Genomic DNA, 19,516 nt, shown 5'->3' on the forward strand with positions numbered 1-19,516 from the left:
CACCTCATAGCACCTCCCACAACCTTCTCTTGAACCCTTTTGCGAGCCAACCGTTCTGCCAATACACATTGCAGGACATGCTTACAGCTCAAAGAATACTAGGAGAGGCTAAAACAAATACAGGAGGCAGAAGTAATTTTTCGCTGATTTGCAAAGCCGACATAAGAAAGTTTACAAACGAGGAGGCCATTTGGCCCACCTTGCTCGTTTGATCATTAGTAGATTATTGATCCCAGAATCTCATCAAGTAGCTTGTTGAAGCTTCAACAACATTACAGGGGAGTTGGTTCCAGACTCCCACAATTCTCTATGTAAAAAAAAAAAAAAAGTGCCTCCTATTTTTTGTTCTGAATGCACCTTTATCTAGTCTCCTTTTGTGACCCCTGGTCCTTGATTCTTTTTTAGGTCCTTTTTATAGCAAGGTGAGCAGAACTGAACACAATTTTCTAGATGAGGTCTTACTAATGCATTGTACAGTTTTAATATTACTTCCCTTTATTTAAATTTAACACTATATAACCGAGCATTTTGTTGACCTTTTTTACCGCTTCCCCACATTGTCTAGATGAAGACATTTCTAATTCAACATAAGCTCCTAGATCTTTTTTCATAGGTTCCTTTCTCAATTTCAGTATATCCCATATGGTATTTATAATGCACCTTTTTATTGCCTGCATGCGGTACCTTACACTTTTCTCTATTAAATGTCATTTGCCATGTGTCTGCCCAGTTCTCAATGCTGTCTAGATCATTTTGAATGACCTTTGCTGCTGCAACAGTGTTTGCCACGCCACCTATTTTTGTGTCTGCAAATTTAACAAGTTTGCTTACTATACCAGAATCTAAGTCATTAATTTAGATTAGGAAGAGCAGAGGGCCAAATACTGATCCCTGTGTTACACTGGTACACTGTGGTACTCTGGGTACACTGGTTAACTCGCTCCAATTTGAGGCTTCTTCTCTAAAATCAGTACTTTGTTTTCTACATGTTAACCACACCCTAATTCATATGCATGCACTTCCTTTAATCTCTACTGCGTTCAGTTTGAGAATTAATCTTAAATAAACCATGTCATATGCTTTGCAAATATCCATTGTCGATGTTGCATCCTCAAAAAAAAAAAAAATAAATAAATAAATAAATAAAAGCAGGTTAGTTAAACAATATCCTTTTCCTAAAATCAGAATGAGTTTCACTCTCCCAAGATACTGTTGCCATATAGGTAATTTTCCATCTTATTATAGTTTCCATAAGTTTATATTTAAAATAGAGGTCAGGTTTATTGGTCTGTAGTTACCTGGTTCGGTTTTGTCTGCAATTTTACAATCTGTCGGTACAACCCTCTTCTCAAGAGACTGTTGCATTATCTTGGTTAGCGGTTTGTAAATAACTTCTTTCACTTCTTTTAGAACTATTGGGAGGACCTCATCCGGCCCAGGGGATTTGTTTATTTTAAGAGCTCCTAGTCCCTTTAACACTTCTGCCTCTTATGCTAAAGTTATTTAAAACTGGATAGCAACAGGTTGACGTGGGGCATGTTGTCCGTATTTATTTGTAAAAACTTGAAAAGTAATCATTTAATATATTTGTTTGTTTTTTTCCTCTTCATCTATGATTTTGGCATAGCTCCGTGAGTTGGCCCCCTCTACAAACAGGACAAATGTTGAGTCACATCATTCGTTTCTGCTAAGTTTGTGCCGGTTTGTGCAGTTGAAACAAACGTTTGTGCTGTTATAGTTTTTAAGATATTAACTATTCTTTTTTTAGGGGAGTGACGTCACTCAGTCCCCCTACAATGCCGGTGTCACAGGAAATAAGTTAGCGTTACACAACAAAAAAGAAAGCACCTTTAACGTTCTACTGTCCTTGTGCTGGCCCTGTCTAGTGCTGTGGTCTCTCCTGTTTATTAGTTTATTTTAATTTAGAAATGTTTGTATTATTCAATGTTTTATTTTACTATATATACTTTTCATATAGACTGAAGTATTGTTTTGAATTAGTGTGTTACTGTTTGTATAAAGTTTTATTTTGATATTTAATATGTTAGAAATCAACTGTACTACCGCACAACTTTGTTTTATTATATTGCAAGGGGCTAAGTGACGTCGCTCCCCTAAAAAATTATTGTTAATATCTCAGAAACAATAATAGCACAAACGTTTGTTTGAATGGCACAAATGATTGAGACAAGTTTGGCTCAATTCCGGCATTGTAGGGGGTAGTATAATATTGGAATTTTCTTTTGTAATTGGTTTTAGCCCCCTTGGCAATGCTCATTTTGATTTCTTGTGTGCCAACAGCTGAAAGCTTCTTTTCACACTGCAGACTCACCATACAGCCACCTCAGAGCTACAGCATCGGAGGACAACGCAACTCAGGGCAGCTTACAGGCAAGCCTGCAGGGCACCTGGTCAGACTACTGGGGTCACTGGTGCGCTGTGAGCCGTGGACACCATGGCCAATCCTATTTGGTTTTTTAGATGAAACACTAAGTAGTCAAACAACACTTTCTCATAAAATTCCAAGATCAAATAATTAACACACAACCCCCATTTAACAGTGTCTACTAATAGTACTAAGAAGTTGAATTGCCTTGGACACAACCAGGAGACACGTTTACCCAATTGGACTGAATTGAGAAATGACCATTGAAGAACTGTATCAATCCTACCTGTATTTTATCTTCCGGGACATTCAGCCAATGGTTGAAGGCTTGTGAAAGTTTGGTCCTCACTTGTTTCCCTAATTGGAAATAAATACATTTTAATAACACTGCACTGACTAAACAAAAAAACCATTGGAATCAAACAAAAAAAATGTTAAATGATTTGTGGTTTGAAATAGGTGAATATGCAGCTGCAGACAAATGCATTGGCACCCTACGCTTATTATACCTTTAATTCACTTTAACTTATCTGTTCCCCATTTTACTGTATTTAATCCTGCACTTTACAAAATGCTATAGATTGGGTTTTTCACCTGCACTTGTATCTAACCCTGATGTAACTCACTATTATCTGCTCTTGAAATGCCCAGACATCAAATCGTACTGTGTTTTGTATTTGCTTTTACTAGGACTGAAGTCTTTGTATTTTGCTGTTAATTGTGCTGTAATTCTTTATGTATTTTTTGGTATACAAGTTGCCCTGGGTAAGAGAGTCTGCTAAGAAATAAATTATAAGAATACCATAATTCAAGGTAACAGATTAAGGACAAGCATTTAGTAAACTTTAACCACTTTTTAATAAAACAAGCAAAAAAAAACAAAAAAAAAAAAACACCACACAATTTTTAGTCATTTAACAAATAATCTTTATGCAAAAATAAACTTTTCAAGCATTTGTTTGACAAAAGTATTGGCACCCCTGCTTTAGTATTTCATGTGTCTTCCTTTTGCTTGTATTACGGCTTTCAGACAGTTACGATCATTCTTAACCAGTATGTTAAATCTTGTTGGTGAAACAGATTGGATTAACAATGCTTGATTACAGCTTTCTTCAGATCAGTTCAAAGCATTTCTATTGGCTTGAGATCTAGTGATTTTGAAGGCCATTCCAGAACTTTTCTTAGTTTTCTTCAAGCCCTCCATAGTTGACTTAGCCATATGCTTTAGATGATAAATTGCCTGCCAATCAGCCTACGAGATGGTAGACTGCTCAACACCCTCATATCATAAAAAGAACCACCTACTGTATCCTTCATTTTCTTGGGACGTCCACTTCTTTCTAGCGTTTCAATTTAACTTGTTCTGTAGTACTTCTTGATTATTGCTCTGTCTATGGATTTTGGTATTCCCTATTCCACACCCTTCTGAAGCCATTTCCTTTGTTGTAGTTTGCTACAAGTGCTTTTCATCAACTGAAAAAAACTCCTTTGTCTTGACCATCATCTGCTATGTTGCCAAAATGCTCTTCTTTAACAGATGTTGGAAATAGTGACCTCGTTTTCTGGCTATTGACTTAATAATGCAGCTTAAATACTGTGTAACTTTTTTTTTTTTTTTAAATAGACTTAATGTAGATTACTTTAATTTTTTTGTTAACCAGAAATTGTGTATTTTAGTCTTTGTCATTAATAAGTGGCTAATATCTAGTAAATGCTTGTATTTAACATGTTTTCTTGAATTATTTTCTATTAGGGGTATAGAGAAGCTGGAACCTCAATATATTGGTGCTCCCACTTTATAAGAGCCCTTTAAACTGTGTCACAAGTTATAAGGCGGTACGGTCATGGTTCCAATCCGGTCCGGTCATAATTGCCCCATTATTATGCCATTACACTAACACTAGTAGTCTCATTATAAGGTGGAACACAAATAGCATGGTCTCTTAACAATGGCTCCCAACTACAGTGTTATAGCGGGGCGCACTGCATGTGACAAAAATCCAATATTCTGGCCTTAGAAAACCAAAGATCTTGCCAGGTAAACTACTTTTATCTGGAGAAAAAAAAAAAATCTTATCACTACATGATACTGAGCAAACACAGTCATAGGCTTCTATCAAACCAAACTGCCGTGTAATATTTTTGTCATACAAAAGTAGATATTTCTTCCAATTGTAACATCTTAAATAAAACAGTGAAAGGCATCCGGTAGTGGTTTTTAGTAGCATTGATTACAACAGTTTAACCAGTCTAAGCAATTGAATAACAAACAATCACATAGTTTGCATACCAACATGAATAGGTCTGGGATTACCAGTGATTATAAATGCATTTGGCAGGGGATTCTCTTACAGTATATAGTAAACAGACCGGTCCTATACATTAACAGGACCTGTTGTTGCATTAGGTGCTTTACCATTTAGTTAAAGAAGTTAATGGGCGCTTTTGTGTCTTTTCGTTCACATAAAGTCAGAAAAAAACAACATATGAATCCAAATTTACAGTATAATCGTAAATCTCGAAAAACTGCTCACTTCTAAATCTTTTGTAGTCATTTTTGTATTACTTTAGTATAAATACATGTTAATTAGGATTCATATGTTGTTTTTTTTTTCTGACTTTATGTGAACGAAAAGACACACATTTGCCCGTTTTCCCATTGGAAATAGTGATATTTTGAAATTTACCTGTCCTGGTCACAAAAGCAAAGTCTGTGGGGAATAATAGCCATTTTCTATACTTTTGAGGCATAAGCAATTAGGAAATAACACTTACTACCCAGGAACAAAAATAAATAAATTTGTTACACGGTGTTATTTAAGCCCAGCACACAGGACATATTTTCCGGAGTAGACATGACTACTTCAAAAACATTTTGACCAATCAGGAGAGGTTACTTAAGCATGTGACTATGCAACATGGCAACTCCCACTTGGTTTGGGCAACTGCCAAAAGTGACAAGTTAAATTGTTATGTGCGCAGACACTGATTCTGTAAAATGTTTTCACTGGGACCCCACTCCACACAAGATTAAGGCTTTGCTTCATTTTCCAGTTGTATACAACGGAATGACCTAAAGAACTACTTGTAAATGTTTCCCGAAGACTTGCATATACTGGCCTAAAGGCAGATTACCTGGGAGTTGCAGTAAATACTTGTAAGGCTCAAGCAGAATTCTTTCAGATGCAGCCCCCTTGTCATCATCCATGGTTTGTAATTTCCACAATTAATGAACCTGCCAAGAACGCAAAAAAAAAAAAAAAAATGGATAATAATTCTACACAAACAAACAAACCAAACAATTCAGTTGTCCAATTTGTTTTTTTTTCTTTAAGCTTGTCTATTTTGCATTCTCCCTGGTTTAACAATGTTGTTAATTTTACTTATTTCAATAAATGTAATAAGGCAGTTTAGCTAGTTCCCCGTCACTAAATGAGCCTGTTTAATGTGAAAAGCCATGCAAAATTCTGTGTTAATAAGTGGAGGGGGCATTAACAGGAGATATTAAGTGGGACTGACTGTATAAGCCCTTATAAAACTTTTAAAAGTATGGTAAATCATTTAGAAGTATTGTAAATCCTATAGTGATATGGTAAAACATTAAAACATGGTCAACTATGGTAAATGCACAGTATAACCATGGGAATAGCATGGTAATACTACAAAATTACCATGCAAATGTACTACAGAATTGAATACAATCAACAGTAATTAAAAATCAAACTACAGTAGACGCTTGTTAGTAGCAACATATCGGCACCCTTTTGCTATGTTGCTCCTAAGCATCCGTTACCATTTATGGGGAGTGTCAACTGACCAAAGGCAGCCTGCTTTTTCTAATACGTACATTCAGACAGAGACAATCTAATTGTAACAATGCAATGTGTTATTATTGCTACAGTATTACATTCATATACATACTGTACATTTTAAACATGTGCTCTCTTCTGCTTTTGTAGCCTATACTACCATATTGTATCAAGAAAGCGGTATTGAGTTAATGTTATTAAAATATCAAGTTTTATTTTTTATGTCTTAACAAAATCAAATATCAGCCATGACAAACACAACCTCTTGCTCTTACTTGTAAACATAATTTGCATTTAACTGTAATACTTTGTACGCACTGTAAGTCTCTCTGGATAAGGGCATCTGCTAAGCAAATAACCTAAATTAAAAGTATTCTTCCACATCAGTGTATTCTACTTGTACAGAGAGTATCGACTTGTAAATTTATCCATTCTTAACTCATTCATTTTGGGTGAAAGAACTCAGTTAATTTGCTCTGCTTCTTCTCAGTCACAATTTTGTTTTGAAGATGGGATTCAATGTCCCAAAGAGACATGGTGACTCTGTCACCAAGTCCCTCTAGCTGTGAAAAGTGCCGAAGTGTGATAAAGCCTTCAATACCTCGGAGTTTGACGGATGTGGAACTTCATCAAAATTATCCTCATTCTCTTGATTATTTCATTTTCATTCATATTATTTTGTTTCTTCAACACAAGCTTGTTTTTCTGGCCTTGCAGCAGCGCTCTGTAGTTCCTCATCGGTTAGCTCTCCAAAACGTGAACAAATCCTCATCCACAGCACCTACTAGGGCTATCTCCATGTTGACTGGAATTGGAACATCATTCAGGGGGTCATCGGACTCTTCTATATGCTCGTCTTGCACACCTTCCACTGGCACAAAAAATCTGCCCTTCTTGCAACAGTTGGAAATTGTTGTCGCCTTTACCACGCCTCAGCAACAAGATGAATGCAATGTAGTAAATTTACAGTTTTCAAAACTGTCTGAGCATCTGTGTTGGGGTCCGCATCAAGAGCAATAATAATCTGGTTTCTGATTTTTTTATAAGTAATGTCCCTTCGTGTTCTTCATCACCCTGTGAGCTATAGGGTGTAGTGTTCGGGGGTAAGAATGCAAGCTGAATGTTAGTGAGAACCACTCCTTGGGGGTGTGCACAGCAGTTATCCAGCAAGAGGCATTCCTTACGGCTCTGTAAGTGAAGCTGATGATCCCACTTTTTTAACCAGTTGATGAAAATCTCACCTGTCATCCAGGCATTAGCTGAACTGACAACTGAGGGGAAACTGAAATCCTTCGGAAAGCATCTGGGTCATTTTGACTTCTCGATCATGAACAACAGCCGTTTGTCACTCCCATCCATGTTGGCACAGACGAGCACAGTTATCTTGTTCTTTGAAGCTTTCCTTCCTTCTGGCTTTTAATTTTTTTCTACATGTCCTACAGAGCCTTTTCAGATAAAGTCCCGTTTCATCAGCATTGTAAAATGTCAACCGGCAAAAACTTTAAGAACGTAAGATTTTTCGCACTGCCACTGCTCAGCTGCTAGTTTGTCTGTCGACTGTTTTTCGCCCTGCTCTTTTTTTGTAAGCAACACTGAAGCGTTTCTTCCACCTGGTAAACCAACCGCCACTTGCCTTAAAATCGTTCAAGTGAAGTGGCAAGCTGAAGGGCTTTTTCCTTGATTGCAGGTCCAGCAAGCAGTGCACCCTGCACCCTCCTTCCTTGAACCATATAGACAGAATCTGGTCGACATCAGGGGCTTTTCCTTCACGTCCGCACTAACGGCAGCTATTCGACTATCCATCTTTGTATTCAGCCAAAAGCGTATCCTTGCGCTTCCAAATTCTGCATACGACCGACCTGTGCAACGACCTCTTGGTTTTTAGCCCCTGGAGTTTGACAGTCTTGGTTAATCTGTACCTTTTCTTTTAGTAACATACTTCTTGGCATTTTGTCTTTTTGCCACAAAAAAAACAAACAAAACAATGCACGTAAGCAGAGGATGTGACATCACAAATGTTGCTCTCATGCGGTGGCTATGTTGCCGTTACCGAGTGGGTAGTTCACGGTAGGGAAAGTGTTCCCAGGGGAAATGTTGCTCGCAAGTGGCGGTTACTCTTACAAGGTGTTGCTGTAAACAAGCATCTACTGTATAACTCCCTTCTTCTACCTCCACATTTCCAAGTAAAAAGTACTGTGCACTCTCCATACAATGTCACATGGGACTAGGGATACCAAAAAGCAGCATAAATCAGGTACTTTTTTTGTTTGGATTTTGTAATGAAATTAATTAGTAGGCATACGTCAAGCTGTGTTCTAGTCCTGGGAGACTTTCCAGCTGCGAAAACTAGTGGGAAAGGTCTCTGTAAGCCAACCACCTGTTAATCAATAACACACAAATATTTAATTGCATTTTTAGGAAAGACAGCGGAGAGTGCCGCTGGTCAGATCAATAACAAAATGCTTGTAATTATTCACACTCTGAAGCTTGTACCTCATACAACGCAGCTGTATTTCCTGCATGATTAAAATGGCAAAGCATTACAAAAACCATGGTTAGACATGGTAAACCACGGGAACTACATGGGAAAAAGAATACTAAACTGCAAAATGATTATGTTTTTCAGAAGGGAGTACACATTTAACTTGAACCCTCAGGTACTACTAATAAAGTATGTGTAGTTTGAGCTTAAAAGGGCTCACATTTGAGGAAGAAAAATGGCCTTTAAGAATGTACAACACTTTTCATATATTATATATATAAAACGCTGCCTGACAAATGTGAACTAAACAGCTTCAATGTTTATGTCATGTTGACTACCACAGTATATAATGTTTACAGGAGCTGTTCCACTTTAGAGTAAAACCGTTGAATAAATAAATAAATAAATATCGGCAAACTAAGACTCCCACTGTGTTATGAAGAACTGAAACTTGGTTTTTCAGAGGAAGATCAATCCTGGTGGGACAAGTATTCACAGACTGTAACCCTCTTTGCTCATCATAAGGACGTTGTGGTTTTAAGGCAGAGATCCTTTACATGCCTTAAACAAACAAATGCTAACATGGCTTAATCAGAATGATTCATCATCATACTTTCAACATCAGTGGATTCAGCTAAAATTCTAGACCTGCTTTGGCATTATGCACACTACATTGAGATGGGTGATCTTCCAAACCACCTTGAAAAAACTTGCAGGTGACACTGATAATGATTAGATCCCAATGGATACAGTACTGTTTTGTAAAAATGTGACTTGTCATCGCGAGAGTGTTTATTGTTTATTAAATCTTTCCAGAACTGCCATCATATCATTGAACTGTTTTGTATTCTGACTCCTATGAGTGCACCTCATCGCTACAAAATGACATGGAAACAACTAGCAAAATGCGCCGCTGTTTCTCTTGCTACACAAAGTTGGAAATTGTTTGAGCTCCTGAAAAAGCCAGAGTAAGACAAAAATTTGGCGTTTACCGTACTGGCGAGTTGCTTCACCACTGTGTTAATGTGCATGTCTTTTATAGTGCGGCTGCATTTTGTAACGTGTGTAGGGGTGCTGTGTCAATTGAGTTTGACAGTTTATTAAACGGTAATTTGATCCCAAGCAATGACCATTATTTTTGCCTCTGCCATTGTGACAGACCGAAACACACGCAGCTAATATCATAGTACATAGCTATTTAAGCTTTTTGATCATCTTGTTTTGCTGCTTTAGTTTAGTTTTATTAACGTTAGTTTGTTACTTTATTATTATTATAGCTTATTAACAGACTTGCCTGTTTTGCTTTTACTTATTCATTTAATTTCATGTGTTGCTGCACATGCGTCATGACAAGTAATTCATATGTATTTATTTATTTATTGATTCATATTGTGTCTGAAGGCTAACTCCATCTTAGAGAACACCGGCTAAAAGAACACTTTGCTTGCTACCCAAGGGGTGTTCTCGTAGCTGGAGACTACTGTAATAATACTGACAAAATAAAAGTGCCTTGAGATAGGGCATATCTTGCGTATATAGCATTTAAATTGTTGATGTTAACTTTTTTTTTTAAAAAAGGGCCACCATTCTTTTCTCACATTAACATGTTTAATTTACAGCAGAGTTGTAAAACTCTTTTGGCTAAAACAGGGGTTCTCAACCTTCTTTTGAATCACAACTCGCCTTAAATTTCTTTACTTGGAGCCCCCTATCCCATACAATGGAAAGAACTATAAATCATATCAAATCAACCAATCACAGTGAAGAGACATCCTGTACACGTCATGTTAACGTATAGGATACTGCCACCTAGTGTTTGTTCAAAGATACCAAAATCAAGTCCAATAGTACTATAAAAACATAAATCAGGGGATTTGGCCTTGTCTGGTCCTGCAAAGCAGATCAGTGCAAGGCTCAATGTTTCAAAGTGAGAGTTGCCGGTTGTCTTCTGCTTGGAACCAATTTCTGTACTTTGCGATGCTACAAATCTGGAAAATCCACCTTTGCACAGATATGTCGAAGCAAAAAGTAGGAGCACTTTCACAGCAGCAGTAGAGAGTGCTGGGAATTCCTGAGAGCCAGAAATTTGGGAGAGAACAGGTGTTAAAATTTTGCTTCAATCTGTTGTCGCATTTCAGCCCAATTAGCTGTTCTTCCGCCTCCCCTGAAAGATTAGTTGAACCCACTGAAGTAACTTAAAAAAAAAGATGGTGAGTACGTAGATTCAAGAAAATGCACAGAGTCCTTTTCTTCAGTCAGTTGCCAGGTTTATTGAAATATGCAGGGAGTCTGGTCCCAGGTACAGGACAAACAGAATACTCGTCATTACAATGTTTGCAGTACATTAAATACCCTTCTGTATAGATGGTCCGCCTCCCCTTTCTCTGACACTTAACCAATGGTCAAGGTACAACACATTCTGTTAATTTAGTGTGTGTGTGTGTCGGCATGTGTAGTCTAGTGTGACAACCTCTGAACTATCTCGTTAGCTTGCAGTCAATGTTGGGCAAGAGCTTGTAGAAGCAACGTCTCTATCAATGGTTAGCAGTACATGCAATTTGAACCAAACAGTCTGCTATCTGCAATATTAGTTTTACATCATTGTAATCCAGAGTGCCGTCACAATCCTGGACGAATCTAAAAACATGGGAAATATGTTGCCATTTCCATCTGATGGTTGAGAGGCCCACATGTCCAGTTTTTTTAACAAAAGCCCTTACTTTGTCTGTAAGGAGGAGGATATTTGCATCCTTCCCTTGCATAGACGCATTCAATTAATTCAGACGGTCTAAAAGATCAACCAAATAATCAAGCAGAGCCAACCAAGAACAATCTCAAAGGTGTTTAACTAATCAGAATTAGTTTCAATTAAGATGATGTTAGTTTCCTCACATAGCTTACTTGGGTGTGAAATAGTGGTTGCTGATGATGAGATCCCATTAGTTTGATGATCAGGTCCCAGCAGTTTGCAAGGCTTCAAGCTGTCATTAACCAGCACATCACCATAGACTACACACTGAGGACGAGGTTCATATGCAGTTCCAACAAAGGTAAATTCAATTTCGAAGTAATTTTCTTCATATTTCCAAACTTTGTCTTTTACTCGATGATGCACGTCTTTTTTCACTCACCACAACTGTGATGTGTACAATGCGGCACGAAAAGAAACCGTCACCGATTCTTAAACAAAAAAAGTCTGCAAGTTCAGTTTTCTAGAATAAATAAGTACTGGTGTAGTGTTATTTTCAGGTATGTGGTAAAAAGTGGTATGCAGCGCACTGCGCTTCCTTGAGCATACCTAAACAACTTCCACTAAGAAAGCAGGGACATACCTGTTCAAATCTGGTATGTTATGCTGCTTTCGGTCTTTTACATCTTTTAAAATGTAAAATATTTTCCAGTCTTTTACATCATTGTTAATGGAATGTATCATATTTTTCCACCATCAAGAAAACAGTATGTGAATATTTATATACTGCATTGGGTCTTGTACATTTTTTCACTTGTGCAACTTTGCGGCAAACTTCTCATTTGTCTTGTTTGTCGTGAATTATGTTTTCTTTTTAGAGAAATTGATTGTCTGTTTCCAGTTCAAGTTAAAAATAATGTATAATTAATGGTAAATATCCCTCTTTTTGACAATAGAAAAACATCCATCAGATTGCAATTAACCACAAATCTGCAGGATGAATTACATTTTACGCATGCCTATTGTATATAATAATAATAATAATAATAATAATAATAATAATAATAAAAAGTACAACAAAATGTAACAAGTGTTGACATATCAATGCTAGACGTAATCGGCTACTTGATGCATTTTGTAATACTGCATTCTCAAAATGCAAGAGACCAAGCTTGCATGAAGTCCAGTGGTTGCTTTTACAACAGAATAAAAATAGCCATATATATGGTTATTTAAAGTTTGCAACATCCACAATACTACTACTACTACTACCACCAATAATAATAATAATAATAATAATAATCTTGTTATATGTTGGGTAGTAAGTGGTATCCCACAAACATCGTCTAGTTTACTTCAAAATAAATTAAATGTTTGTTTTGTAAAACGAAGAATGAATGACAAAGAATGACCATGTACAGCCTTTACATTGATAAAGTATATTTAAGAGCTGTCTGCTATGTATTTGTTTAGCTTTATAGCCTAACTAAAAGCTAGCTATTTTTTAAAAGTTCTAGTTATTTACTGCTTCGGACACAAATTACACAAAATGGTAACACATGTTTCAACAGTTTTCTAGAGAGTTGCAAGACGACGAATATGGAAACATTCGCGATCACATCCAAAGTCACCTTCTCTGCACTCATTCTTTTTGTATGGTGTGGTGCGAGGTGGGGAGGGGCATGACGGTGCAGAGCAATAAAAGGTTCAAAACCCCTGATATAGGTGATACAGGAAGTGAGAAACATGAGTGAGACTGCAAGCAAGACTAAACAGCTCCACTAGCCCCTTTTGGTCACTACACCCCCTAATAACATGTGCTCTCCCAATAAAAGCTCTTGAACCCACTTATTGTGTATCAACAATTAATGCGCAAAGCCAAAGCAATGGTTTATCAGAAGCCACCTTAGAACAGCTACCCGTTGTTTCTGTTGGGATTGGGCAAGTTTAGCAGCAGAACATAAATATTACATATAACGGTCTAGTACTGCAAATCAGGGGAGTTTAAAATATATATCGAGGTAAAGATACACTTCCTACAGAAGTACAGTAAATTGTCAAGGAGATTGCGTGCATTTACTTGTCCTGAGTGCTAGAAATTTGACAAATCACACCCTGCTTTAAACGCTTACATAATTTGTTTTTGCATTTAATTCTTTCAAATATGACATATTTCTGAGCCTTTTATCTCAAAGTCAAAGGAGGCATACTGTGGAACTCAATTAGCCATATCTCAAGAGCCATCTGTTGGACTCTAGCCTGAATTTACTAATAATACATTGTTTGAAGTTGTTTTCTTCCTAACCTGCATAATATGGAAACAAGATAACCATTTAAGAAAAGGCATAAATGTGCTAGATTTAGAAGCTAGCAAGTATTTATGAATCAGCTCTTAGGCTCAACTTTATTCCATTGCTACAGTACAGCCCATTAGATTTACATTGTGGTGTATGTTTTTGATAGAGTACAGTGCTTACTTGTTATTTTGTAATCTGGTTTAGAAGCCAACGCAAAGAAAATCATGAATGAATAAAGGCATTAGCCGAGTCATCTATCTAATCTTGACTTGTACTAGCTGCTTATAATTTGACTAACAATGTATCATGCAGCAGTTTACATTGCAAGTATGTTTGCATTGAGACAAATCTATTTTAGAGACATGGATCTGGCCAACAAACATAATACTGCATCTGTTTGCTTTTGAGAATGGGTTGTAAACACAACAGATACACAATTACTTAACCATGACAATGGGCAGAAGGCCTCCTTTCTGAAATGGACAAAACCAAACAATAAACAATGTTTTAAAAAAGGAAACAATGAACAGCAACAGCAGAAATTGGTAGAAATGGTGTTTCAGATTAATACAACAAAAACTGATAAATGATAATAGCTGTATCAATGACAGCTTATCTAATTATCAATGCACTAAGCTTTGACATACAATGTTATCGCTACATGATTTAGCCTATGTGCTGTCACCTTACTGATGAACAACTTGAATGTGCCTCACAGAGAATCCTGTGCTGAATACCACTGTTAAGCCCAGTGCTCCAGATAAGGTTTTGGGATTGAGTAATTTACTCTCCAGTTGAGACACTGTAGCCCCGATTTTAATTACTGGGTAAAGCGGTGGCGCTGGCACTGTTCACGCACTTTAGGAATATGCAAGTATGTTGGTCGTAAGTGGAGCCTGTGTCCATTATAAAATTTAAAAGGGCAAGTTATCACAGAAGACAGGTTAAAAATAAACAAAAAGACGACATGCAGCCCCACGTTTGTATTTAACAGTTGGAATAGTACACATTGCTATAATCACTTATCTCGGAATTAACTTTTTGACCAACATGCAGCTTAATTTTGCAATACACAGTTAGCTAAACATTATGGTATTATTACATTAGGAAAACTAATATTATCCATTTCTATAAATGAGCAATTGAAAAAAATAACCTTCCAGCCATTTTTAAATATTTTAATAAGATTATCACTATATCTATAACCTCTGTTATTGTGATGCAAGACAATGCTTTAGGAGATGGGGCGATCAGAGTTGAAATCTAAGGTTTGCTTTGTTTTTTTTCATTATTATTTTTATTATTATCATCATCATCAAGAAGATTCACCACTGTACAAATGCCCATGCAATAGATTGTGATCATTGCTTTGGTTTTTTAATTATAAAAGAAAATCCCTGAGCATGCAGTATGTAATAAATTAACTAAATGACTACCCAAGTACTGGCCAAGAATCGCACTAAAATATTGCTAGTCATTTATTTGTTAATTAACTATAAACAAATGCATAGCAAATGCTAAAAGTTCCATGCATTTTTAAAAGGAACTGCATGTGACCAGAAAAAAAAAAAAAAAAAAAAAAAAAAAAAAAAAAAAAACACATGTAACTGGTATTAAGCTTCTTAGTCTGGAAGACAAGCATTAACAAGTGACTTTTTCAGTTCCTATTGGATAAATGAACATGAGGAGGTAGCATGGGGTTTTAATTGTTCTACAGGGATACAGGTAATTCAGGTTTATTAGTAGACTAACCAAGGGTTGGATCGGGGACTGCCAATATAAGGTGCTGGAGAATGGTTTTGATGGCTAAGTGGGGGACGGGTGTGGTTGTGTGTGTGTTTGTGTGTGTGTGTGACTGCCTATTCCCTCAATAAGTGAGGTCAATACTGTGGACATTAAATATCCAATTTACATATATATTTTCACTACACATGACAACAATATGGAAGCCATATAAGGCCAATCTCACCAACATGTTTAGCACACAGTAACCTTGAAAATTAATTACTGTACATCAAACAGCATTCCTTGCAGTTGCTTTGTAAAACGACTGATGCAAAAGGGTTAACTTTTGTTGTTATATACCCTGGATTGAACTTGACCTTGAGAATGGTTGAAAACAGTTGTGTGCCAAGTATAAAGCCACTATCTCAATATGTTAGATCTTTATCATCCAGAACCGAAAAGTTACATGACCACATTATATCAGCCATTTTAGGTCACAAGGCCAAGTGCAGTTATATTTTCTTCACTAAAACTATGAAGTTAGCATCTCAAATAGTTAAGGAGATATTAGCAGTTGTAATTGCACCCACAGATGCTGCTTAACTGTTTAAACAAAAAAAGTTAGAGAGGAAAAAAAAAAAGTAATTATAAAACACTGAGCAGGCACGCATACACACAATGGCAGAAGCAGGTCATGCAACCAAGAAGACACACCCACTCAGTCCGGGGTTAAGAGTTAGGCTGGAATCAAGAGTCACATGAAACGCTGTTTAGCGACCCGTTTAAATAAGCAGTAAGTGTAAAACTGATGCAACTGAAAGTCCATATCTCTCAATGTGTTTTTAAATTGTAATGTGTCCAAACGACACTGTTTAAATGCTGCTAATCTGATCTGTGTGTGTGTCTCATGTGTCGCTGGCCACGTTTCTGATTAAAAAAAAGTTAATGAATAAAGTGCGGATTATTTCAATGTTAGCAGCTAGACGTGACACACTGTTAAAAGGTCTGGTCTACCGCAATACAAAGCTGGATAATGTTAAATGTAATTATATAATAGGATTTGTTATTTCAATTTGAAGGAAGTGGGATATATAACAAAAATATATAATTGGCAGGACTTTATAACGATGCCATTAGTGTTTAGCACAGTGACAACCAATTGCATCACTGCCTTTCTACCCCCCAAAAAATACATCCCAATCGGGAATAGCAGTTACACTTCAAAGCAAAATGGTTAGTAACGAAGATATGATTTTGCAGCATTCTTAACAATATTGTACAGAGTTATGTAAATGATAAACCACTGCATTAGTGACAAGGAAGCAGCTCATACACAACGTTTTAAACCAGCCAACCCAGTCCACCCCCACAATTGTTGTTGTCAAAGGAAATATGATTGACTGCACGCGGCTCCACCTACCTGATTAATCAGCAACTTGCAATCCGGGTCACTTTTAACCCCACTTCCGCTTTTAACGCTTTTCTTTTTTTTCCCCTAAAACATCCAATTTTCGCACCTGAACCACAATAAATGTCCTGGGTCGTTACAACGCCTATTCAAAATGCCTGTTCAAAATGCCCAAAGGAACACCCGCTTTCTCCTGCAAGTCAACTAACCACCACCTTCATCCGCATTCACATCAAGCTATACGCCATCGCTTCTCGAAAGCGCAAGCGCGTATAAGATGCGAAGGTAGGGGCAGCCTTTTCCCACACCGCAAAGCACTATGGGATCTGTTGTTCTTTAAATTCACGGTTTCTCTGTCAGAAATACGATGCAGCAACGTTGCTATTATTTTGAACTACGATTCCCAACACCGCAACTGTTCTGTTTTCTTAGTGCTTTTGGAAAATAGCGTCATTTTTATTTCTGCGGCCGGCCAATAGAACCTGTGAGGGGGCGAGATTCGCACACAGGAGCCAATGAGAACCGAGTAACAGTTGGGGCTGGCAGAGGTCTCTTCAGTCAGTTTCAGAGGGGAGAGGAGAACAGATAGATCTATTTGGTCAGGGACATATCTTGACAACAGCCACGGGGGTGGTGGAAAACAACAATACCCGTCCAGTCCTTGCCTATCGTATTTGGACGAGTTCACGTAGGACAAATACACTGCACCAATACGAAAAAAATAAGAGGAAAGTGGATTGCCGCGGCTGCTCTCGGTAAGATTAGACACTGAATAAATAACTTGCGTTAAAACAACGTAGGGTTTGTTGCGGTGGTGTTGTTGGACAGAGTGGAAAAATAAAATCAAGAGTCATCGAGAATGTTGTTTCATGAACCCAATCGAGGACTTAATAAAAAATGAAAAATGCAAACGTGCGACGTACAGTTAATTAGGATGCTTTTTTTTTTTTTTTCGTAAAGTAATCCAATCAATTTATGGTACCTGGAATTTAAAAAAAAAAAAATGTTTCTTTGGTTTATGCTGCTTTGATTTCCTTTACGCAACGTAATCAAAATATTACGAAAAACAACCCAGATGTGTATATTAAAAGGCTAAGATTAGCTAAGTCAGGGCGCATTTTATTGAAATACAGGCAAAGAGTCACTTAGGGGGCGATTAAATGCAAAGTACGCTATTTTCCTGTTTAAATTGATCTACGTCGTTCGGAGTTAGATGTGGGAAGGATAGTAGTCACGCTGGTCTGGAACTCAGTGTATGCCATTACGTGTTTGTTACTCCCCCATTGCTGTATTTACAATCTTCTTGTTTCGTTGTGGGTGAAATATGAGCATGGCCTTCATCTATACTGTTGTATAAATCGATTTTTAAAATTTTATTTTATATTGTTTATCGTATTTCTATGAGTTGTGGAAAATAATTAAAGAAGATGATCGCTACGACAGTAATTTTTTTTTCGCTGCAATGTGGGATGACATTGTAGTACTGACTGCGGCTCCAATTGAATGCGATTGTGTCCGGATTATGTAAAATAATTTGTGATTGATTGGTGCCAATTTCTTTGTGGAACTGGGTCCTTGTACTGTAAAAGGTTACTTTTGTTCAGTTCGGCCTCGATGAGGGGTTTATAATATACTATATAGTCAGCTTGTGCAGTGAAAGAAACAACTCCTCGAGTCAGCGATTTGCAACAGAGAAAAGAAATTTACTAGGACCTTCTTCCAAGTGAACACGGAAATCGCATTCCGGTCTGCTTGGAAAAGAAACGAAGTTGTTGATTTCAGCTTCCCAACCAAATAGCAACACACCTAAATTGGGGTTGTATCTGTATTGCTCAGTGCTGTTGAAAAAGGGAAATCCTGAAACTAGCACAGTAATATTTTTCTTGATCGGTGTCAGGTTATATGCAGTACTGTCTGTATTTGCCCGTCTGTGCTCTACTACAGTCAGAGAATATTACTACTAGACAAAACAGCTGATGATAATTTAAGGGCAGTGGTAGTAAACAAGCTTGCCTATTATAGTACAGTAATAAACAGTTGTTAATCATACATCATTTAATTTTGTCTGTGTTGTTTACATAATGATTCTGCCTTCAGAAATCGTTCCTCTTATCTGTACCTCGTCTATGTTTATTATGGTGTGTAAGTTTATCGAAATGGCGTCATGCTGTACTGACAGCATAGACATTAACAGTCGCAGACAATAATTTAGTCAAAACTAGATTACGCGAATATGGATTTAAATATGAAACTGAACTATAGCTAATATATACACTCCACCTACATTAGATGACAGATAAACTAAGTAATGACGTAACAAATATCGGGATTTCGAGTACTGGATCAATTTTGTCAACACTCGCAACCCATTCTGATGCTTGAAAACGGTAAATTTACTAAAGGATTTTTTGTTTTTATTTTGTGTAAACTCTTAAATAAATATGATTGCAGAAAACTTGCTGAGGATTTACCATAGCAGTAATTATGTACTGCGTTTTCATACCCATTTCCATTGAGTTAAAAAAATCATACAGCTTTGAATGTGTTTGCTAACTTTACAATTTCACCCGATTGAAATGCATACACATTTGACGCTTCTTTGAAACTAACTTCAGATGTCCTAATGAAAAAACAACTAACAAAAATAAAACATTATAAAATGCATAAGTATATGTGCAACCCGTTTTATAATTTTTTTAAATATTTATTTTTTTAATATT

The 19,516-nt window shown here is 36.9% G+C and overlaps 2 protein-coding genes across 6 annotated transcripts in view; one reads left to right on the top strand and one right to left on the bottom strand.

Moving 5' to 3' along the window:
- Window positions 1-17,077, bottom strand: part of ggps1 (geranylgeranyl diphosphate synthase 1) — a 32,295-nt gene extending 15,218 nt beyond the window's left edge. Inside the window, exons 1-3 of one of the 2 annotated variants that reach the window (XM_041252885.1) lie at window positions 16,809-17,077; window positions 5,522-5,621; window positions 2,673-2,743 (exon numbers count right to left, since the gene is read on the bottom strand). In XM_041252885.1, coding sequence (XP_041108819.1) covers window positions 2,673-2,743; window positions 5,522-5,594 — 144 coding nt within the window. In that variant the 5' untranslated portion in view covers window positions 5,595-5,621; window positions 16,809-17,077. The remainder of the gene's footprint in view (window positions 1-2,672; window positions 2,744-5,521; window positions 5,622-16,808) is intronic. The other variant, XM_041252886.1, reaches the window with a different exon arrangement.
- Window positions 17,078-17,346: 269 nt separating this feature from the next.
- The window catches only part of arid4b (AT-rich interaction domain 4B), a 109,860-nt gene continuing 107,690 nt past the window's right edge, over window positions 17,347-19,516 (top strand). For 3 of the 4 annotated variants that reach the window (XM_041252887.1, XM_041252889.1, XM_041252890.1), the window contains exon 1: window positions 17,347-17,551. The gene's annotated coding sequence lies outside the window, so the exon portion shown is untranslated. The remainder of the gene's footprint in view (window positions 17,552-19,516) is intronic. The other variant, XM_041252891.1, reaches the window with a different exon arrangement.

This window comes from Polyodon spathula, chromosome 6 (assembly GCF_017654505.1).
Source record: "Polyodon spathula isolate WHYD16114869_AA chromosome 6, ASM1765450v1, whole genome shotgun sequence".
Lineage (NCBI taxonomy): Eukaryota > Metazoa > Chordata > Actinopteri > Acipenseriformes > Polyodontidae > Polyodon > Polyodon spathula.